This window comes from Gadus chalcogrammus, chromosome 4 (genome assembly GCF_026213295.1).
Source record: "Gadus chalcogrammus isolate NIFS_2021 chromosome 4, NIFS_Gcha_1.0, whole genome shotgun sequence".
NCBI classification, from domain to species: Eukaryota; Metazoa; Chordata; class Actinopteri; order Gadiformes; family Gadidae; genus Gadus; species Gadus chalcogrammus.
Window position 1 is genome coordinate 3301862 of NC_079415.1, and position 22108 is coordinate 3323969.

The 22108-nt window shown below is 42.5% G+C and overlaps 5 protein-coding genes across 8 annotated transcripts; 2 read left to right on the top strand and 3 right to left on the bottom strand.

Annotated features, from left to right (window-relative positions):
- Positions 1 to 12: 12 nt before the first annotated feature.
- Positions 13 to 2778, top strand: LOC130380779 (ADP-ribosylation factor 5-like). The gene is made up of 6 exons (XM_056588108.1): positions 13 to 254; positions 636 to 716; positions 1115 to 1224; positions 1359 to 1430; positions 1697 to 1822; positions 2367 to 2778. The coding sequence occupies exons 1-6, from the start codon at positions 188 to 190 to the stop codon at positions 2451 to 2453; spliced, it is 543 nt and encodes a 180-aa protein (XP_056444083.1). The 5' UTR covers positions 13 to 187; the 3' UTR covers positions 2454 to 2778.
- An 89-nt stretch (positions 2779 to 2867) lies between these two features.
- Positions 2868 to 6444, bottom strand: lamtor4 (late endosomal/lysosomal adaptor, MAPK and MTOR activator 4). The gene is made up of 4 exons (XM_056588114.1): positions 6335 to 6444; positions 6041 to 6124; positions 5412 to 5529; positions 2868 to 4049 (listed from the first exon to the last, which is right to left on the bottom strand). Exons 1-4 carry the CDS (start codon positions 6335 to 6337, stop codon positions 3952 to 3954), a joined length of 303 nt encoding a protein of 100 aa, XP_056444089.1. The 5' UTR covers positions 6338 to 6444; the 3' UTR covers positions 2868 to 3951.
- Positions 6445 to 6647: 203 nt separating this feature from the next.
- On the top strand, positions 6648 to 11272 carry atp6v1f (ATPase H+ transporting V1 subunit F). 3 transcript variants are annotated; one of them, XM_056588112.1, is made up of 7 exons: positions 6648 to 6943; positions 7281 to 8826; positions 8954 to 9010; positions 9097 to 9117; positions 9351 to 9389; positions 10430 to 10447; positions 10584 to 11272. In XM_056588112.1, exons 1-2 carry the CDS (start codon positions 6786 to 6788, stop codon positions 7480 to 7482), a joined length of 360 nt encoding a protein of 119 aa, XP_056444087.1. In that variant the 5' UTR covers positions 6648 to 6785; the 3' UTR covers positions 7483 to 8826; positions 8954 to 9010; positions 9097 to 9117; positions 9351 to 9389; positions 10430 to 10447; positions 10584 to 11272. The 3 variants fall into 3 exon arrangements, with proteins under 3 accessions (XP_056444087.1, XP_056444088.1, XP_056444086.1); XM_056588113.1 differs by lacking the exon at positions 6648 to 6943 and having other exon boundaries at positions 8476 to 8826; positions 9351 to 9407; positions 10584 to 11209; XM_056588111.1 differs by lacking the exon at positions 6648 to 6943 and having other exon boundaries at positions 8479 to 8826; positions 10584 to 11133.
- LOC130380771 (C-type mannose receptor 2-like) lies at positions 10451 to 14909 on the bottom strand. 2 transcript variants are annotated; one of them, XM_056588099.1, is made up of 5 exons: positions 14843 to 14909; positions 14609 to 14643; positions 13100 to 13507; positions 12467 to 12894; positions 10451 to 12235 (listed from the first exon to the last, which is right to left on the bottom strand). In XM_056588099.1, exons 2-5 carry the CDS (start codon positions 14640 to 14642, stop codon positions 12134 to 12136), a joined length of 972 nt encoding a protein of 323 aa, XP_056444074.1. In that variant the 5' UTR covers position 14643; positions 14843 to 14909; the 3' UTR covers positions 10451 to 12133. The 2 variants fall into 2 exon arrangements, with proteins under 2 accessions (XP_056444074.1, XP_056444072.1); XM_056588097.1 differs by having other exon boundaries at positions 14609 to 14853.
- A 1266-nt stretch (positions 14910 to 16175) lies between these two features.
- On the bottom strand, positions 16176 to 18846 carry LOC130380426 (putative C-type lectin domain family 20 member A). Its single transcript, XM_056587619.1, has 4 exons — positions 18813 to 18846; positions 17433 to 17825; positions 16793 to 17220; positions 16176 to 16503 (listed from the first exon to the last, which is right to left on the bottom strand). Exons 1-4 carry the CDS (start codon positions 18844 to 18846, stop codon positions 16402 to 16404), a joined length of 957 nt encoding a protein of 318 aa, XP_056443594.1. The 3' UTR covers positions 16176 to 16401.
- Between the last annotated feature and the right edge of the window lie 3262 nt (positions 18847 to 22108).

Below are 22108 nucleotides of genomic sequence, written 5' to 3' on the forward strand. Positions count from 1 at the left end.
TTCCGCGTTGGACGGTACGTGGCACCAGGGAGGAGTCCGCGACGGAGAGCTGCACCCACTTCTGCCCTGTTCCACGTCCGATTCTTTACTTTACCTGAGCACTAAACCCCGCTCCGTTGACAGCTTAAGGTGTCAGTATCTTCTCTTAAGGTTAACTCTCTATCCCCGTCTCGGACAGTCCAGCACGATGGGTCTCACCTTCTCGTCGCTGTTCACGAAGCTTTTCGGCAAGAAGCAGATGAGAATACTCATGGGTGAGCGGAGAAGCTAATGCTAGGGCTAACAGCGGTGTAATGTAATGCAGACAGGACGCTGTCCGTTCTGCTGTTGGGCTGGTTCAATTATGGTTCTGACTGCTTTATTCTCTGGGTTTAATATGCCATTGACTTGTTTTCGTTTTGTGGAGGGTGGCCTCTTTTATATCTCGAAAATGTCTGTTTTTAACCATGGAGAGACAGCTAGCTAGTCCTTTGATGGCTAATGGTACCACCATTGGGTAAACATTAACGAATCACCCTGTGTAATGCATTGGCTGATGTGGTGTTTCATGTAATACGGCGTTTGCCAGTGATGTGTCAAAGAACCGCGTTCAAGATCCATGCCAATTCTGAATGTTTCCTATTTTTCTTTTGCAGTTGGATTGGATGCTGCTGGAAAGACCACTATACTGTATAAACTGAAGCTTGGGGAAATCGTTACCACTATCCCGACAATCGGTACATTTACTACATTTACTTTTCATTTCTCAAGTAAACTGCAAATGTTTAACGTGTGGTGATGACGAGTAGCTATTTGCATATTTGTAATTAAGTTGGTACCCATTATTTGAAACTGGATCTTGAGTATTAATTTACTATAGTTCTTGGACAAGGAGTGAACCCAACCCCTCAAAGAGATTTTCTGTTGAGGTTGTCAAACCCAGGGTTTTTTGTTTGCCCTGATATTGATCCCAGAACCGTGACCTAGTCTACCGAATTGAACCCACTTCAAATCCCAGAGCATCTTGTTACGTCATCCCTTTAAAGCCGGCCTTCCGGTTTTGTAGGTTGTCTTTTTTTCTTTATTCGTACAAAGGCATGACACACACCCATTACCTCTCTCCGCCCACTCCCAGGTTTCAACGTGGAGACGGTAGAATACAAGAACATCTGCTTCACTGTGTGGGATGTCGGCGGTCAGGACAAGATCCGACCTCTGTGGCGACACTACTTCCAGAACACGCAGGTACAGTAGGTGGGGTCTCGGGACAGTGCCGCCTAAAGGCACTGTGTCATGGCCGTTTTTTTTTATTGATCGCGTTCTTTTCAACGCGTGATATAAATGGGATGAATAACCTGAATTTTCCTGGACTTTTTCAGGGCCTCATCTTCGTTGTGGACAGCAACGACCGAGAGAGAGTTGCAGAGTCCAAAGACGAGCTCGTGAAAATGGTGAGCACCAAGCATACAATGCTGGTTTCTTGTTTTGGGCTTTTGTTTGGCCTCGGGGATATTTAATTAAACTATTAGCTGGTTAGAGAACGGCGGGATTTGGGATTCTTTAATCGTCACCCATTTGAAATTATGACTATCCACGTGGATGTAATTTGTCACATGACCGTGTTTTAAATACAGCCCGCTTTTCCTTACACACTCTCTTCGCCCGCTCATACTTGTGTTCTTCCTCCTTCCTTGTGTTTGCGTCTTGCCGCCCTCAGCTGCAGGAGGACGAGCTGAAGGACGCGGTGGTGCTGGTGTTTGCTAACAAACAGGACCTGCCCAACGCCATGCCCGTCAACGAACTCTCCGACAAGCTGGACCTGCATAATTTGCGCACCAGGACCGTAAGTGACACAGAACCCTCGCAGAGCTCCCGGAGACACTGAGATGACGTATTAGGAGTACTCTTTAGCCATGCAATAGGCCGTTTCAATTCCATTCAAAAAGCCTTATGGCACGACCATTGTTGTAACAGTATTACTGATGCATTATTGATCTTTATTTTTTACACCTGATGGAAGTATGTTTTCTTTCCCTACAAGAGTTTTCTACTTTGTTAATGCATAATAATTAAAAAATATTTATTAAAAGAAAAAAATATATATATATATTTTTTATAAATATTGGTAGTCAAGGCGGGGCCCTATTGTTGTTCAGGCGGCCGCCTTAACAACACAGTACTGGGGGAAACACTGGACCTTTTTGGGCCACATCTTCATTGTTTGAAAAAAACAACAACCCGTGTCTTAACTCTCTTCCGGCAAAGCCTGCTAAACACATGTGATGTAATATATCGTCTTTTCATCCCAGCACCTTCTGGCTGGGAGTCCAAGCACCCTAACCCTGACATGGCCAGGTTTGTCTCTCTGTTTCCCCCCCCCTGTGCAGTGGCAAGTCCAGGCCACCTGTGCCACCCAGGGCACGGGACTCTACGAGGGACTCGATTGGCTATCCAGCGAGCTGTCGAAGCGCTAGAGGGGGGAGGGGGGGGAGAAAGGGGGAGGGAGGTACACAGGAGTGGACATGAGTGACATGAACATGTGCAGCTGGAAGGAGGGGGAGCGCTCAGCAACAAGTAGGAGGAGGATGTAGAGATGCAGCATTCCATCAGAGGAAAACACGTTTTGTTTGTCTTTTGTTGAAGTTTGTTTCGTTTTAAATTATAAGTGTGTTTGAACGGTAGAACATGCAGTCGTGGACTTTGCACTCAAGTTCCGGTTCTGATGCCTTTTCTTTTTTCCCCATTTCATTTTGTGTTGTCCTTGAAGGTGTTTTAGAATGTTGTCCTTTTTTTTTTTTCCTTATTCTTCATGACTCCAAACTTTGAATTAGCATGTTTTAAGGAAATGATGTATAAAAACAAATTCTGAGACTTTGTGGCAGTTGTGCTTATATTGATTATGTGTGTGGAATGGCTTTTGGATGTGTGTACGTTGGGGATGGGTGCTTTGCGACTGTTGAGGGCTGATTATGGTCCCACCTTCATGCAACGCAATGACCACGCAGACGCTTCGGCACAGTCGCGAACCTGTTTTGGTTTTAGTGAGCGGACCAATCACAGCACTTGCTGCGTCGACGGAAGGTTAACATTTTTGGGAGGCGCACGTCCGGCCCTTGCGGTGGACGCAAGGTGGGTCCGCAAGGGGTCTGTAACCCCCTTGCGTGAATGTGGGACCAATCAGCACTTAAGGGTGAACAGACACTTTGGCCCAACTTTCTCCAGGGGTGGGAGTGGGCTGAAGGGGGTCAAAGGCCACTCCACACCCGCCTCTGGTTGACTGAACCATTCCACAGAGCTGAAAGTGAAGAGCAGTTCCATTCCGTAACAATGTGAAAGTGCAAGTATTTTCCAAGGCCATTACGATGCAATAAAAGTGTCTTTTTTTCCCCCTCTTCTCAATTATTGTATTAGATTCACGTCACACTAATAGAATACAAGCAGACTAATCAATGGTTTTCTAATATCATATATTGATATTATCACTTATATCCTTCATATATAAAAGGCTGATCAGTCACATAGGTTACATAATCAACTGTTCCAATCTGGTAAATCTTACACAATAGAATTGAAGGCTTGATTTGCACATGGCAAATGGATTAAAAACGTGCATATACATCTAATCTTTATTTCTTAACTACATTTTGTATTTACACATGGTCGAACAGATGATGACAAACCATTGATCGGCATAAACCATTAAATGGAACCTAGTCCACATCACCACGTTGAGGTTTTGAACTCCGTCTGCGTAACAATACAATTTACAAGACAAATCCCGAGCCGCTGTCTTCCCCGCAGTTCTTTTGGGACTCCGCCCCCGTCGGCCACAATCACTTTGGCTTCCAAATGCTCTTATTACGTATACGTTTTGAAAGACAAACTAAGGGCAATGGCATAGTCCAGTGTGTACACTTCTGACATGCCCGGTGCTGGTTCCTCTACGTTCTCCCCGTTGGAACCTAGGTGGCGCTAGACGGTCACAGGGGCATGCTGGTTGTTCTGCCGCTTCACCACAAACACCTTCTGCCCCGATACCGTCACGGTGTAGACAAAGTCTTCCAGCATGACTGTGGAGATAAAAAAAAAACATATTTTAAGTTATTACCTACTGCAAAATGTCAGTCATGTTAACCAGTCTGAACATTCCTACTATAGGTTCAGTGGCAGTTCTACATTGAATTACACCCCGTGCGAGACGCCCTCCGAGCTGTGAGACATTAGCCCACTAATTAATTTAGAGTATCGCCCTCCACCAGACGCATGCCGTGACGTCCATATGACCACAGGTGGGGCGGCGAACTACTTGCAAAAGCATGCTCCCAAAGAAATAGTTTGTAAATCATTTCTCCAAGTCTTTTATCAATAATGTGATTGCCTCACTACCCCTCTAAAGTTTCTGCAGGCTTTCCGAAAAAAAATTGGTCGGTTTACATCAAATTTTTAGATGATGGTGGGTGGCGATTCTAGCTGAGTTTAACGTCTCATGCAATGTTGGGGCAGGGCAGCTCAGGGATCGCGTTCCTCTGTATGTTTATCACATAACCCTGCAGGCTTCACTAAGGATTTCAATCCGCACGCCGCTAACAGTGGACCCCCCGTACACCCCCTTGTCCATTAATTTGGGAGACGCAGAGGTGAACTGCCCCCCTCCCCTTTCCACACAGATCTGTGCACGGCCCCTTCTCAGCTAGCCGAGGCGCCTGCAGTCGGAGGGGGCGCCAATATGCCAAATCTCCACACAGTGGTATATGATAGATAAGGCCTAAAAAAAAAAAAAAGTTTGGTTCTTGTTGGTTGTCAGTTGAGGTCATGGGTAGGTAGGGAATTTATTTTATTTTTTTATTTTATTTTTTCCAGCGGCAGCGAATGATAGGTAGGTTGTTTTCATTTAAAAAAAAGAGAAAATTTGCTCATCCTTGTACTAGAATGAAGAGGGGCTGTACCAAAACGTAATTATAGTTTGCATCAATTTTTTTTTTTTAATAATTTTTAATAATTTGGGACGCACATAAATTGATAGGGACGGTCGGAAACCGGAACCAAACAATATATATATATTTTTTTAGTTCTAATAGAAAACCACTTAGCTGCGCAGATGATATCTTTTTTTAAGTGCTCGTGTCTCCCCCCTTGTGTCGTGAAATAATGCCGACCTGGGCGGCGGCCCGCTTCGCCCGTGCCTCAAACCGCCACCGTGTAGGTTTGACCCTCTCACTACATTGCATTCACGTTCCCCTTATAATATTCAGGCGCTTCTGCCAGCAAAACTTGACTACAACAAACAAGACTACAAAAACCTGAAAGCCTTGCATGCCCTCTCCTCATTCATACCCATCTACCCAACCTCATACCCACTACCCACGCTTCCCTGATTAGACCTATTGATCCTACATGGACATTTAAATGTGCCCCGGGATCCAGGGACTTACCTGAAATACGTTTGAAGGGTGGTTCAGCGGCGCCCTGCAACCGGAAGCGACATGCTGTCCGCACCATTTGCATAATGACTCCAGCCGTGTGCTCGTCGTTCTCTAACTCCCCGGCCGACTGGGGAAGGATGAGCAAACCCATATTGATGATGCATTTACAGTCAGGCGATTTAGCAGAAGCGACTTACAATACGTACATTTGCCCTTAAGTTAGATAAATGTTTCATAACTCGACACCAACTCGATTGATCGGTTTATGATTGATGCTAAGGGATGGTGAGAAGGTGTTGACAACGAAAGGAACATGAAAACTCAATTTGAGTAGATAGAGCAAAGTTTGATGAGTTTTGAAAGATTGAAGTCACAATAAACACAACGTGTCGTTTTAGGGATGGAATAATACACACATCATGTATCATTGGGGGCGAGTCTATACCTCAATTCAATTTGTATAGCCCTTAATCACAGATACAGTAGGGCTGCAGCAGGGCTTAACAGGCCGTATAATTATGACACCCCCCCTAACCCTAGCCCCCCCAAGAGGGCCCCCCACATTCATACACACAGATACACACATGCAAAATATCCCAAGAAAACCACGATATGTATCGGCAGGGATGGGTACCCACCGCTAAGACGCCTTCTTCACTGATCACCAGGTAACCCAGCTGGTCGGGGATCCGCTCGAGACCCTGGGTCAGGGCGGCTGTGGTCTGAAAGTGAAAAACAAGTCTCGTGATTCGCAGCCGACACTAATGTAGCCAGCTAACAATGCTAGCTGGGAATACGACAACACACAGTTTATACTTCGTATTTGAATAACTAACCAAAGGCAGACTTTAAAAGACGGACGCTTGTTTAAAGGCCGTTTCAAATGTGGACGAAGCTGGCGTGTTCGCATTTTTAAATAACACAAAACTCACCATTTTGAGTTGGGATTTAGGAAGTTTGCAACATCGACACTTCCCCTCCTCGCCCCTGAATCACGTGACTGGCAGCAGCGACCTCGTCAAGGGACGTCACTTGACCGCCGCTAATCGAAGCCAATAAATAACAATATATTAGCCGTTATTATTAAGTGAGGGCACAACATTATATTTTATTTATAATTATTTTTTAATGAACTAAATTTAATGTGACAATAAATAAACACCTTTGGCAGCATTGGCTACTTTTCCACCACCAGAGAGCGAACTTCTGAACCACAGTCCCCCTCGTCTTGTCACCTGACTCAACCGGAAGTGGGATTTAGTCAGGTGACCCCTTTCCATCACGTGATCTTACCGTCCAGAGCGCTGTCACAGTTGTCATTGAGCTGTTTTTCCTTTACATCGCCTATTAATACAAGTCTTGCAAAGCTTTAACCCTTCCATAATGGCAGGACGCGGTAAATTAATCGCGGTTATCGGCGACGAGGACACTTGCACTGGGTTCCTCCTGGGAGGCATCGGCGAGCTGAACAAGAACCGTAAACCCAATTTCCTAGTGGTGGAAAAGGATACGAGTATCACGGAGATTGAAGAGACCTTCAAGTAAGTATGCTAATCACAAAATGATTGGTATTATTGATTGTCAATGTCAGTCTGGCCCCGTCCGTTAAAAGCGATCTTTTACACGCATGATCAACATAGTGTTCGACAGATTTGCCAGATTGGGCCAAATTGGTGTTGCACACAGATGTCATTCATAATGAATCCATAATTAACCTTTTAAACTGTTTGTTTCTCCGACTTGTGTTTATCCACATCAATGCACATATGCATTGCGATATGAAATTACAATGCACTATCATCAACATGTGTCTTTCATTGTTTATTTGGTTAAATAAAGTGTTTAACTGTGCTTGGTCTCTCCTTCTCCCTCACCCAGGAGCTTCTTGGTCCGTAATGACATCGGGATCATTCTGATCAACCAGTTTATCGCCGAGATGATCCGCCATGCGATCGACGGCCACATGGAGTCCATCCCTGCCGTCCTAGAGATCCCGTCGAAGGAGCACCCCTACGACGCGTCCAAGGATTCTATTTTACGCAGGGCCAAAGGGATGTTTTCTGCAGAAGACTTCCGATAAATTGTTTTCTACATCCTCCAGTTTAAACACACAGCACACACACAAACACGCACAGCACAACACACACACGCACACACTACACACAACACAACAAACACACACACTCTCTCTGCAGCCTGGAATAGGGACGGCAGGGTTCAATATTAAAATAGATGTCTATAAATTATACGTACTTTGTCACCGCCCATCATTCCCGATTGACGTGTTATTCTTTAATTGCCGTTAAATGTCCAACATTAAATGGCCCTACGCTTAAGTATGTATGTCCCACGCAGTGTTTTGCGTTCTTTCGTTTCTGTTTTATTTGGATTATTTTAGTCCTTATATGGTTATAACCAGGAAATGAGGAATGTGTCTCAAAGATCTGCAGCGCATGCGTCTGACTCATGACCGCCCAAAATGGTTGTGTATGTTTGTGAATCAAAAGCACGTCTTTGACCCTTGATGTTTACAGATTTATGTATTTTCCCCCTGTTTTGGAGTTATTCCTCTTGTTTCTTAAGCTTTAAGTGGAAGTCTAAATCTACTGTATGCATTGATCTTTTCTTTGTTGACAACCTTACAGTGGGAGTCTGTGGAAATGGATAAGAAATTGTTACAGCTGTATTAACTTATATCTGGAAAAAATACAACACAAAAAATAAATTATTTGATGTTTGAGTGAACAACAGAAGGCTGGTTAATCACCAACACTGGTTTCAAGCGATGTAGTTATCAGAATACAAGCCTAACCAACAAATGGTAGTATGTTGTCTTTGGAAGGGCAGCAAAATATGAATATCCCATAATGAAACCACTGAGAATGTAGCACATGGTTGCAACTAACTTTTCATCACTTGGAAGTGATAAGACACTATGGAAACACGTCACTGTTCGCCATGGTTTTTGTATTTTGATATAGGCCTAGAATGATGTATATATTTTTTCATTCGTCAGCAAAAAACAACAACTGACCCTGACATTGAACCCGCTACCTGAAGCTCAGTAAATATTTGAACAGCGTCAGTGTTCTATTGGTTATTTTCGACGGAACGATCATTACTTTCTCTCGGTTGTCGAACCGAACTTGTCGTTTATCCTCAGCTTTTCCAATATATAATACCATTACGAGGTCAAATATTTTGCCAACACAAAGATTGTGCGGAGGACGTTTTAAAGAGAGACCAAGCGACTATAAATAGGCTGCTTGCTTTTCTAGGTGCAAGAACAGTTCTGCATGTTCTCTCGTTCACTGCTTGTGAAACCTTCCAGCAGCATGACCCCTTCATGGTCTGTCGTTGTGATGTGGCTGCTGGTTTGCTTTGTCTCTGGAGGTCCTCTGACTTCCTTAGACGTCAACAACGGGTAAGGTGTTGTTCATCCAATTGGACGTCATTCAGCATTGTTCAGAGTTCAGCAGCACGCACTTAAAGGATTCATATGTGTGGCAAGATTCTGCAATTTTTAATTATATTTTTGGTCCAATATGAAGAACGTCATTCGACCCACATGATGGCAATAGCACCGAAAGGAATGGCAACTACACCAAGTGAGTTTTGAGAAGTTTAAATGTCAAAATATTCAACATCAAATCCTATATCCAAACGTAATCTGTAATCTTTTTTGTATACAAAGGTCGCCTAAAGACCCCGCACCGTGAGTAGTGAGCTACATTATTCATAAGCGTCTGTCATCATTTTTTTGTGGGTCCTATATGAAAAACAATACTTTGTCCTTCCTGAAAGAAGGGTGGATTTTGAGTTGAAAAAATCCAATGATAATACTTGTCTTCAATGACAAATTCCTAGTTCAGTAGCACGCACTTAAAGGATTCATATGTGTGGCAAGATTCTGCAATTTTTAATTATATTTTTTGGTCCAATATGAAGAACGTCATTCGACCCAGATGATGGCAATATCACCGAAAGGTATGGCAACTACACCGAGTGAGTTTTGTCATCATTTTTTTTGTAATAGGCTACTTGTCTTCAATGACAAATTCTTACATTGTGTTGAATTAAACACTGGTGAATTTGCTATTACGACTGTAGCAAAGCTCCAGCTTACACTGATAATATAGTCTATGTGTTTTTCAGATATCAATTAATAATAATTATAAATGTTGTATCTTGGTTGCAAGTGAAAGGGCTCTGATATCTTTAGGGCTTTTGGCATCAGCTACATTTATATTAAGCCCATGCTTTCTTCCACAGCCCGTCACAAGTAAAGAATCGTAGCAAAAATGAAAGTAACAAAACCGAAATCTGGTCAGTCTCACGGAAATACGTGACATTGTCACGTCATTTGATTTATCTATTAATTCGTGATCTGGGACACGTAATTTAAAATGTATCGTACCAAAAAGCACACATTTCAAATTCATGTAATATAGCCCGACATTTATTTTTTATTTATCTAATTTGTTTCAAGATTTTCAACACAAACACAGAAAAATTGTCTGATAACTAAAAATATGACAGCTTTTGGCCACCCGTTTCTACTTTCACCTTTTGATTCTGAGAAATTGTGACAATTCACGGATAGGCCTATAGGCTATTTAATGCAGGTGCGCTGCTCTGTAGGCAAACTGCGACGGAAAAAAGGTCTGCTTCATCTCTTCTTTTAGAATTGTAGGCCTATGTCTTCTTAATGTTTATTTTATCTAGCCATCTATTGTCTTGTTTATTTGTATGGCTATGTGAATGAAAGTCTGCGTCGATGCCTCAGTGTCGCGAGCGAACGTTGCCATGAAATTTGTGCTTTTTTGGCACGAAAATTTTCAAATGACGTGTCCCAGATCACGAATGAATACATTAGGCCTAAATGACGTGACAGTGTCACGTATTTCCGTGAGACTGGGTTGTAGATGTAGAAAATGTATGGTTGTTCTTACTTTTAGTGGATCAAAAGCAATGTAGCCAGGAAATTATCTTTTGATATAAACAATCTTTAATCTACTTTTTTACAGGGTTTTTCTGAGTACACCGTGAGTACCAATGTCCTTATTTCGCTTCAATTGACTCTGATTCTAATCAGATTAATAATGGAAACTAATCTTTCTAGTTTTCAAAGTCTTCTTTCAACCCCTCGATTATTTGTGTTTTTTCTTGTGTTTTGTTTAGAGGCATGCGTTGGCCAACACACGGTGTTCATTCAATACCGCCGTCAGGGGACGAGATTGCAGGATATGCGACGATGGATCCTCATGGGAATGGCAAAAAATAATGATATTATTATGATATTATCTAATTATTTAATATCATACTATTATAGGCCTATAGCCTGATAAGAACATCATGATACAGTTCACTCGTCACAAAACACGATGCTCAATGAGTGGGAAATTAGTAAAAGTCTTTACTTGAGAAACGTTACATTTTTTAATTATCACCCATGTTAAATACATTGCATCATCGATCGATATGGGTAATTAGTGTCTGTCATTTCTGATGCAAAAGCACATCAATGATTTAGTCCGTTACACGCAGGACCAAATTTGGACGAGTGACGCCTTGTTGCTGGTGTCTCCTTCTGCGCTCAGAGAAAAAACAACTCATTGATTGGTGTTGATACATTACTTTATTCATTCTGAAGATTGATACTTGTATAGTGAATCATATTTCTAATAAACACAAGAGGACATAATGGCAAAATCTACAGTTTTCTTTCCATGTTGATATGTCAAACACCGTAATGATATAAGGACTGGACACAACCTTACGTTGTCAACAAGACACTCCGCTGATAAGAGACTAAAGCAGAATCAATGAAATAACATTAGGCTACGATTAATTTGGGGTAACCACTTATATCAGCAATAATACTAATGTATAAATATAAAAAAATATATATATATTATTTTATTTTACTTTAATTAATCCCCATGGAGAAATCCATTCTCTGCATTGAACCCATCAGCTAGGAGGTAGGAGCTGAGAGCTGGTACCTAGGAGGTAGGAGCTGAGAGCTGGTACCTAGGAGGTAGGAGCTGAGAGCTGGTACCTAGGAGGTAGGAGCTGAGAGCTGGTACCTAGGAGGTAGGAGCTGAGAGCTGGTACCTAGGAGGTAGGAGCTGAGAGCTGGTACCTAGGAGGTAGGAGCTGAGAGCTGGTACCTAGGAGGTAGGAGCTGAGAGCTGGTACCTAGGAGGTAGGAGCTGAGAGCTGGTACCTAGGAGGTAGGAGCTGAGAGCTGGTACCTAGGAGGTAGGAGCTGAGAGCTGGTACCTAGGAGGTAGGAGCTGAGAGCTGGTACCTAGGAGGTAGGAGCTGAGAGCTGGTACCTAGGAGGTAGGAGCTGAGAGCTGGTACCTAGGAGCGGGCAGTGGGCTGCCTGCCTCACAGGGCGGGGCCTGGGCACCACCTCCAGGGAGGAGCCAGCCCGTCTCTGGGTCATGGACAGGAAAGGAGTGTTAACAGAAACAATTTGTGGTGCTGGAGGAAACCGGAGCTCTCGCAGGTGGGGGTGGTGGTACTGGTACTACTACTATTACAAGTAATACTACTACTACTACTACTACTACTACTTGCAAAATTCTAGCATGTGATAAATGACAGCATTTTATTATCTAAATCTTCTCAGCCTAAAGGTGGATCTCCTTGGAGCCCTGTTGCTAGATGACTAAAGGTCTATTTCAATACACAAAGAGCAGAACACAGCGATGACCTCCCTCTCATGTCTTGCTGGGCTGGTCCTTGTGAAACACCTGTCCGTCCTCGAGAACCCAGCTGATATTTGACCCAGTCACACCCACCTCGGCCAGTTTGGCATGGAGCTGGTGGACAGGCGCAAGGTGTTAGTTGTATGGTCATGGTTACTTCTTATCTATTCACATTTTTAACCCAACTGTATTCATGGTTTCAATGTTACTATCCTCATGTTTGAATTTGGCATGTTAGTGTAAGTGGGTTAAGTTACAAAGAGTTTATAAATGTACATTTTTTTTCATAAAACCAAGCTATAAGTATATCATATTTGACTGAATAGTATTAATTCGGCACCGTACCTGTTCCAAAATCTGGCGTCCCACCTCAGGATCCATCATGTCTGCTTCAGAGCTGATCTTTATCTTGAAGGTTGACCGTTGCTTCAGATTTCCCTGGCAGGCGAAGTTGTACAAAAGGCCACATTCCTCATCAAAAAAGTGCCCTGAGTTGACGGACATTTTTACACAACGTGGAGCAATGGGGCCTCGAGAGCTGTTTGGTTCACCGGGTCCCCAATTCAAGAAAGTGGCACTACTTCCGTCAGACCAGAGGGACCACGGGTATCTGTGGAGACCAATCCATGCTTGTTCTGGAATGAGTGCCGATACATTGTAGCTCTCAGAAATATTGCGCACACTGGCCAGGTCCGTGTAGTTAGACCGGCAGGATTGCATTGCATCATACCAAGTCATACGTTTTGGGAGCGCGATGTAGTGGGGCTCTTCATCTAAAACAGAATGAGGTGGAAAAAAGAAAAGGAATCTGATTAACACTATATCTGTCAATATTCATCTAATCTATACCCTAAATAAACATGGCTAAGGTGAGCAGAATATCTTATATATGTTATCAATGTGTCCCTTATTCCTCTTTTAATAGTACTGCTAAAACATAATTAAAAACGAATAATGAATCATAAAATTGCACCTCACCATCAAAGCAAACTGCACCGCGTTGTTCAGAGCACGATGTATCGGCCCACACTCCGGTCAATCCTTTACCAGTATTGAACATAACTGTACAATTCTCTTCATTCCTACGGAAGTCTGGGTCACCACCAGTCCACGTTCCATAGTTTTGGCCAATTTTGTAGTCCTGGTCTCCGAGGGACCACTTCCAACGGGTGCGGTCATCATAAAGTCCGATCCACATGAAGTCGTCGTCGTAATTAAAGCCCGTTCTGGACTCATTCAGGTGCTGGAGGTCCACTACGTTGTCTACGGTGGCCAGGTCCCCCTTCAGGTCCCTGCAGTGTTGCTGAGCATCGGTCCAGCTCAGCTTCTGGTCCACGTAGTAGTAGGATTTGATAGGAGGCAAGGCATGGTGGCCCAGGAAGAGCCCTGCAGGGGAAACCACAGCCAGGCACGCAGACAGTCAGTGTTGAGAGTTGTTCTGTGTCGGCACAAGAACACCTTGTTAGTGTCCCATTATGTGTCATTCGCTACTTGTATTTTCAAAACTCTGTGTGTAGTGCTGTTACAACTCATTGTACACAAAGTTATTACTAAATTGTGACTGTAACCTCGTATTCGTAAAAAATACGAGGTTACAGTAAATTCTTACTGTTTAGCATCTTAATTGCGGCTGGGATGAATGAGTTGTAATATTTTTTTAACCTGCAGTTTGGCATTCTAAATGGTCTACCTGAGGGTAGCAACCCCATTTCCTGATTCAGTATGTGGGTTGGATCATCCAGAATCGTATGTCCCTCCCGGAGCACAGTATTTTCCTACAGCTACTGTAGGTAGCAATTTTCTTGGTGGCCTACATTTTTAAAAGCTGTAATGACCAGATGCCCTAACTTGGACTTTAACTGAAATGTCAATACCATGACCAGGTTTGCATACGAATGCAAACCTAGTGCCACACAATGTTTCATGAATCATTCCTTGTTCTTCCCCCCTTGAACCGAGATATTGTCTGATTGATGTATTCCATTTCTTCCCGTTTTTGACTTCATGGGATAGGTCGATATTTGCATCTGCTCCAAAGATAAGCACCAACCCATTCTCAACAGTACCTCTATGTATTTATTTTAAAATGATCTCTTTGTGAAACCTCCTGGTCTAGTCTTCTCTCTCTGTCTTTCATTATCAAACCCTCAGAACTATATCTGCTTTATGTATCTGAATACATCTTATGAACCCGCTATAAACAATGCTGCCAGGTCTCACTTTGTAAACAGGCCCGCCTCACTTTGCTACAGAGATGATCCTGAACCGGTCAGAACTCACTCACTCAACCAAACAACTTGGTGTCAAAAGTGGGATACCAGACTGAGGTAATTCACAACCTGCTGATTAAACTCTCAGAATTATTACTGACTTCTCTCAGTGCCCGTTTGAATTTTCTGAGTGAGGCTAGGTAGCATTAAATTAAGAAAGCTAGAAACAGTACATAACATAAATAGACACTGACAAAAACACACAAACGAGTCTGACCTGAAAGACAGAACAGCAGTATGGTCTCCTGCATCCTGTAACAAAAAAACATTTCACTTAATCAGTTGACATCTTTACCATTAAAAATGTACAACAAAAACTGCAATGGCCTCATAACATACAGTATAACCAGTACACACAACTAGAAATTAATATGTACACACAAGTAGAACATATATGCGCTTATGAAGGAGTATAGATCAGTTTGGAGGGTCACCAAGAGTTTTGTCCTACCTTTGTTAAATTCCATCAGCTTTCTTATTAAGCAGAACTCTGTGATGTGATCGTTGCAAAATCGCTGACTGCAGAATCTTATGTATGCCTATGGTGTGATGTAATATGAAAATGTATTGACAGAGATTTGCATGTTTATAGAATTCTGGCGAATGGAAGAGCAGTATGTTTTACTGCATCCTGGATCAAAAATATTTTTCCATTTCTGACTGGTTGACAGAATAGCTGAGGATCTATATTGATCCATCGACCTATGCATGTACATCAATCCATCTATAATGATCTGACCTATCCTTCCGTCTAACACCAATCCAGTCCACACTGCTACGTAGATGATGCAACGGAAAGTATATTTGTGAGTGCTGCATGCAGTGACGAAATCCCTTAATTCAAAATTAGTTTTGCTTCAATAAAAGGCTGCCCTTTTGTGAAGATGCATTAACGACACATTAAAATGGATCAAGATATGAAATCTCTAGCTTTTGTTGAAAGGATTTTGATGATATGGATATTTTCGACTTCAGATTTTCAAAGTTTTGTTGTTGTTGACAGTGTCACACACACAGACATGCATTACTTTAAATATGAAGGACCTAAAAATAAAGTGTTGTTGAGCTTCCCTCATGTCGCCACACATATCTGTAAGCACACAACAACACGCGCATGAACAAACGTACGCCTAAGCGTGTTGTATTTAATCTATCAATCTAAAATAGGGCCCTTTGGAGGAGTAACGCCTTGTTGCTAGTGTCTCCTTTTGTGCTTGGGAAAAAAACCTCATTGATTAGTGATCATACATTTCTTTATTCATTCTGAAGATTGATACTGGTATAGTGCATCACATTACTAATAAACACAAGAGGACAAAATGGCAAAATCTACAGTTTTCTTTCCATGTTGATATCTAACACATCGTACTGAAATAAGGACCGGACACAACCTTTCTTTGTCAAGAAGACACTCCGCTGATAAAAAACTAATTTAGAATAAATGAAATATCATTACGATTAATTTGGGGTTCAGGGCGGGGCCTGGGAACTAGCTCCAGGTAAGGCGCCCGTGTCTTGGTGATGGACAGGAAAGGAGTGTTAACACAAACATTTGAGGTGTTGAAGGAAACTGAGCACCTGCAGATGGGGGTGGTGGTACTGGTACTACTACAACTACTACTCCTACTACTGCTACAACTACTATACATGAACTACTTCTGCTGTAGCTACTACAACTACTATGCCTACTACTACTGCTACAACTACTACTACTACTAGTACAACTATACATTAACTACTACTGCTAATGCTACTACAACTACTACTGCTACTATGAATGATTATAAAATAACTAGTTCACAAATCTATCTAAAACTATGATTATTAAGAGCAACCAGATGATAGGGAATAAATCTTTTTTTCATTAAATAGCCTACAAAGTACTGCACCATTTATATGGTGTTCTCTAAATGTTCTCAGCCTAAGGGTGGATCTCTTTGGAGCCCTGTTGCTAGATGACTAAAGGTTTATTTCAATACACAAAGAGCAGAACACAGCGATGACCTCCTCTCATGTCTTGCTGGGCTGGTCCTTGTGAAACACCTGTCCGTCCTCGAGAACCCAGCTGATATTTGTACCAGTCACACCCACCTCGGCCAGTTTGGCATGGAGCTGGGGGACAGACACAAGGTGTTGGTAGTATGGGCATGGTTACTTCTTATCTATTTACATTTTTAACCAAACTATGTTCATTGTTTACATGTTACTATCTTCATGTTTGAATTTGGCATGTTAGTGTCGGTGGGTTAAGTTACAAAGAGTTTATAAATATATTACATTTAAGTACTTCCTATATCACAGGAGTGGGCATACCCCTAAATTAAAACATGCAAATTGGTTTCATAAAACCAACCTATAAGTATATAATAATTGACTGAATGGCATTAATTAGGCACCATACCTGTTCCAAAATCTGCCGTCCCACCTCAGGATCCGTCATGTCTGCTTCAGAGCTGATCTTTATCTTGAAGGTTGACCGTTGCTTCAGATTTCCCTGGCAGGCGAAGTTATACAAAAGTCTGCATTCCTCATCAAAAAAAGGCCCTGAGTTGACGGACATTTTTACACAACGTGGAGCAATGGGGCCTTCAGAGCTGTTTGGTTCACCTGGTCCCCAATTCAAGAAGGTGGCTCTACTTCCGTCAGACCAGTGGGACCACGGATATCTGTGGAGACCAATCCATGTTTCAAATGGCTGAAGTGCCAAAACTTTGTCGTTCTCAGCCGCGTTGCTGACACTGGCCAGGTCAGTGTAGTGAGACCGGCAGTATTGCAACGCCTCGTACCAAGTCATTGGGTTTGGGACCAAGATGTAGTTGGGCTCTTCATCTAAAACAGAATGAGGTGGAAAAAAGGAAAGGAATCAGATAACGTTACATCTCTGTCAATATTCTTCTATTCGATACCCTAATTAAACATGGCTAAGGTGACCATAATAGCTTATATCTGTTATCAATGTGTGCCTATAATCCTATTTTACTAGTAGGCTACAGCTAAATCATAGATAAAAACGAAAACGTATTAATAAGAAAGCACCTCACCATCAAAGCAAGCCGCACTAAATCGCGCGTCGCACGACTTATCCATCCAGCTACCAGTAGAGTACATAGTTGTACAATTCTCTTCGTTATCATAGAAGTCTGGATTAACTCCGACCCACGTTCCATAGTTTTGGCCAAGTTTGTAGTCCTGGTCTCTGAGGGACCACTTCCATCGAGTGCGGTCATCATAAAGTCCGATCCACATGAAGTCATTGTCGTAATTAAAGCCCGTTCTGGACTCTTGCAGGTGCTGGAGGTCCACTACGTTGTCTACGGTGGCCAGGTCCCCATTCCGCTCCCTGCAGTGTTGCTGAGCATCGGTCCAGCTCAGCTTCTGGTCCACGTAGTAGTAGGATTTGATAGGAGGCAAGGCATGGTGGCCCAGGAAGAGCCCTGCAGGGGGAAACAACACACACACACGAAAATAGTTATTACAATATTGGCATGGGTTAGAGATCCCCGGTGACAATCAAAGGTTGAGGTGAGAGCCACAGCAGTGCAACAACCGCAAACATCCCAGCATTGTGGCTAGATGTCCTTGTTGTTAATTGTGTGATGTGTGGCACAACCTCACCAATTACACACCACGGGCACACACGTCACACACACACAGACACACAGACAAAGGCACACACACAGGCAGAGTTTTTAGTTGTGCATTGTTGGCACAAGAACACCTTGTTAGTGTCCTCATGTGACCTTCGCTAATTGTATTTTTAAACTCTGCATATAGGCCTGTTACAACTCTGCTGTTACAACTCTTTTGTTGAAACTCTGTTGTTGTAACTGTGGTAACATAGTAATTACTAAATTGTCTCTTCTGCAGTCCTATGGCCACACCCTGTGCCATGAATTATTCCTCGTCCTTCTCACCTCGAACAGAGGTTGTGTCTGATAGATGTATCCCATTTCTTCCCGTTAAGATAAGCATCAACTCTTTTCGACAGAACCTCCATGTATTTATTTTAAAATGATCTCTTTGTGAAACCTCCTGTTCTGGTCTTTTCTCACTGTCTGTAATTATCAATCCCTCAGAACTGTATATGTTTTATGAATCTGAATGCATCTTGTGAACACGTTAGCAAACAATGCTGCTGGGTTCCGTTTGTTAATAGGCCCGCCTCACTTTGCTACAGAGATGATCCTGAACCAGTCAGAACTCAGCCACATGATATGAAATATTAGAGCAGCGCCAAACAACTTGGTGTCAGAAGTGGGATACAAGTCACAACCTGCTGAGTCAACTATAAGAATTTGTGCTGACTTCTCTCAGTGCCCGTTTTAATTTTCTGAGTGTGGCTAGGTGGTATTAAATTAAGAAAGCTATAAACAGTACATAAAATAAACGGACACTGACAAAAACACACAAACGAGTCTGACCTGAAAGACAGAAGAGCAGTATGGTCTCCTGCATCCTGTAACAAAAAAACATTTCACTAAATCAGTTGACACCTTTCGCATTAAAAATGTACAACACAAAACTGCATCGGCCTTCATTGCATACAGTATGACCAGTACACACAGCTAGAAATTATACATAAAAGTAGAACATATACACGCTCAATAAAAGTATAGATCTGTTTGGAGGTCACCAAGTGTTTTGTCCTACCTTTGTTGCATTCTATCAGCTTTGGTAATAATCAGAAATCGTTGATGCAGGCCTTGTGCAATGGCTGACTCCAGAACGTTACCTAGACCTTGGGGGTCATTCTTATATCAAACGCTGTAAACATCCAAATTTATTTTGACTGGGATTTGCCTGTATTTGAATTTCAGAATGCTTTCTGACATGCTAGCGGGAGGACGAGCAGTAGTCTCCTGCATTCTGTCACAAAAAAATCAGTTGACACCTTTGGCAATAAAAAAAAGCATTAAACACAGCTAGAAATGTATATAACAGGGAAATGCATTTCCTGCAGAAAATGTGGTAAGTGCTGTCCTACAAAGTGGGGTTGAAAATATGTTTTAAAAAAGCTACAAAGATTAAGACATAAAGAAACGTTAAATGGCTTGAATCAAGTCTAAATGGGTTAAACAATGTAAACATGCACACTATTTACTGTAAAACATTTTTTAATGTTTGGAAACAAATTAAGTGACAGCTGAATGAAAAGCGCAAAGCACTGGTAAAAATGCAGAAATGTAAAAGGAATTTAACTGAAGAATCTGAAAGGTCAAATGTATTGCCTGCACTTGCGAAAAATCGGAAAGGTCAAATGTATTGCAGTGCACTGCTAAAAAACCTGGAAGCTGAAAACGAAAATAGTCAGAGGCTGAATTGCATTATCTGAAGAAACAAAGTGCTGAAATACATCGTTACAAAAGCTGGAAGCTAAACTGTAATACTGTCAAAGCTGGAAGATAGTAGTGGTAGCTGCTGTAGTAGTAGTAGTAATGGTAGTAGTAGCTGAAGTAGTATTAGTAGTAATGGTAGTAGTAGTAGTAGCAGATGTAGAAGTAGTAGTAGTAGCTGAAGTAGTATTAGTAGTAATGGTAGTAGTAGTAGTAGTAGCTGAAGTAGTAGTAGTAGCTGAAGTAATGTGGTACTAGCTGCACAAACGATATGCCAGATGAAAGGTATGGTATGTTTGTAGAAAGAATTATAATAATCCCACCAGTTTTTTTTAAAAACTGCGAAATTGTTTGTACTCGCCTAATGCAAATTTTCCAGCCTAACGTGGTTAAAAGTATTCCAATTTGGCGGGACAAATCGCCCAATCTGGCAACTATGCCTGAACGTAAAAAGTAGGCCAAATGAGCGGGAAAAACTGCCCAATCTGGCAACACTTCCTGCACGTCCTGGCGCTCTTACCTCAGCGTAAATCAATGAGACCAACTGAAAACGAAGCCGATATGAAACTTAAACTGTGATTATGAAAAAAGTATAAAGGTAGTCGAAATTCTGATTCCAGATTATTGAAGATACAAGTGTCTTGATTTGTTAAACCTTTGAACGAAGGTTATCGATAAACAATTGAACGAAGGCTGAATTAGTAAGTGTCGGGAGAATGGGCGGGAGGCTCCACCGTCCTTCCATTGACTTCCATTGTGAAAAAAAATATTTTAAAAGTAGAATGTCTTAAAACAGTATAAAGTGTTACGTATTTTAAGCACATAAGCTTCCCCCACATAGCCACTAGGAAGCAGGATCGAACACACAAGCTGCATTACCCTCACATAGCCACTGGGAAGCAGGATCGAACACATAATCTGCAATAACTACTCCAGCCACAGATGGCAGCACCTTTGGACAGGTGAGGATGGCGGAGCCATTACGTCACACCGGACACGCCCACTTCACATAGGCCACGCCCACTTGACGATCACAGCGCGAAATTCAGATTGAGAGGACAGAACGAATTGGTAGCCCCGCCGAGATGACCGGGCCTAAGCCGGGGACTCGAAGTAGTGCACGATATTATTCTCATACGCGATAGATACAATTCTCTCCCTTATGCTTCATAGGTATCAATACCGAAATAGTCCTACTTTAACAAATAAAGTGAGTTAAAAGCGACCAAGGATTGGACAACTTTCTTCAAAAAAACGCAACAAAAGTATTTAAAAAATCTGAAAAGAAGCACCCGATTCCAAGCTAATCTGAACATTAAAAAATTGGAATGGAGTCTCTAGGTGAAAATTTGAGGAAGGAGATAGGTCCCAAAATGTAATATTTAATATTATCTAATTATCATACTTGTTTGGAAGATTTTCTGCCTCGCTCCTCACCTCACAGTCCCAGAGCTACTGTCCTTTATTTGCCCTTTCATTTTCCAAATTAGCCCCTGTCAATCAGTTAATTACTCCCTGCCCTGCCACAGACTATTTTAGCCACACCGGTGACCACATCCCATTCCTTTGTTCAGAGACACTGAACACCTTGAGAGCTGTGCCTTTGAAATCCACAGTCATCCACCTCAGGATCGCCCTGCCCTATTAACCCTGGCTATCAGTTAGCTTCATCTCGGGCCACTGCTACCTGTCAAGTCCCAGATTAACCTTGTCCTCAGCCCCCTGCACAGCCCTGGCTCTCCTTTAATTACTCTTGCCTATAGTCAGGGCCGAGCCATCTCTGAAGTCTCAGCCTCCCATTACCCTGTACTCTATGCCCATATGCTGCCATCTCCACCCTTTTCTGGCCCCATGACCAACTCTGCCCAGCCGGCGTAACCAGCCTCTGAATATGCAACCGCAACACCTGACATCTGCTGCTCATTCAGGCCCTCTAGCTCTTCCTGTGGCCCCACTGCTGTCCTACAGACGGGTGAAGGTCCCTCATTCCCTGATTTCACCAGAGAGGATGAAAGCCAGTACATGATGTCAAAGATGGCCTTATCAAATTTGATAGATCCGGGAGAGTCAGAGCAGTAGAAATACCATATTTTATTGGATCACTTAAAGGAAGATCAGGCGAAGCGACTTGCATTAGCCTTTGTCCATGCCCTAGACCCTTTCACTCAAGCTGTTGAGGCCCTAGATCAGCGTTATGGTCAACCAAGGCAGCTTGCGTTGAGGGAGCTCAGAAGTATAATGGACATGACAGCTATCAGAGTAGGTGATGGTAGAGCCCTAGATCAGTTTGCCGTTCAGGCCTTAGTAGGTCTCCTCCAGGGTTTCTGGGGGTTTCTCTGAACTCACCTGTGGCTCACATGTCGAGCGGCTTCTGGAGAAACTGC

Coding starts and splice junctions, on each gene's coding strand:
- LOC130380779 (XM_056588108.1), top strand. CDS start 188: ATGGGTCTCACCTTCTCGTCGCTGTTCACGAAGCTTTTCGGCAAGAAG. Junction 255..635: donor GCAGATGAGAATACTCATGG/GTGAGCGGAGAA, acceptor TTTCTTTTGCAG/TTGGATTGGATGCTGCTGGA. Junction 1,823..2,366: donor ATAATTTGCGCACCAGGACC/GTAAGTGACACA, acceptor CCCCCTGTGCAG/TGGCAAGTCCAGGCCACCTG.
- lamtor4 (XM_056588114.1), bottom strand. Junction 5,530..6,040: donor GTGAAGAAGGCGTCTTAGCG/GTGGGTACCCAT, acceptor ATCCTTCCCCAG/TCGGCCGGGGAGTTAGAGAA. Junction 4,050..5,411: donor ACCCTTCAAACGTATTTCAG/GTAAGTCCCTGG, acceptor TTATCTCCACAG/TCATGCTGGAAGACTTTGTC.
- atp6v1f (XM_056588113.1), top strand. CDS start 8,699: ATGTTCTCTCGTTCACTGCTTGTGAAACCTTCCAGCAGCATGACCCCT. Junction 8,827..8,953: donor TCCTTAGACGTCAACAACGG/GTAAGGTGTTGT, acceptor TCCAATATGAAG/AACGTCATTCGACCCACATG. Junction 9,118..9,350: donor TCGCCTAAAGACCCCGCACC/GTGAGTAGTGAG, acceptor TCCAATATGAAG/AACGTCATTCGACCCAGATG.
- LOC130380771 (XM_056588097.1), bottom strand. CDS start 14,660: ATGTTTTTTTGTTACAGGATGCAGGAGACCATACTGCTGTTCTGTCTT. Junction 13,508..14,608: donor ACTGCTGTTCTGTCTTTCAG/GTCAGACTCGTT, acceptor TTTCCCCTGCAG/GGCTCTTCCTGGGCCACCAT. Junction 12,236..12,466: donor GACGCCAGATTTTGGAACAG/GTACGGTGCCGA, acceptor CCTGTCCACCAG/CTCCATGCCAAACTGGCCGA.
- LOC130380426 (XM_056587619.1), bottom strand. CDS start 18,846: ATGCAGGAGACCATACTGCTCTTCTGTCTTTCAG. Junction 17,221..17,432: donor TAGTGCGGCTTGCTTTGATG/GTGAGGTGCTTT, acceptor ATTCTGTTTTAG/ATGAAGAGCCCAACTACATC. Junction 16,504..16,792: donor GACGGCAGATTTTGGAACAG/GTATGGTGCCTA, acceptor TCTGTCCCCCAG/CTCCATGCCAAACTGGCCGA.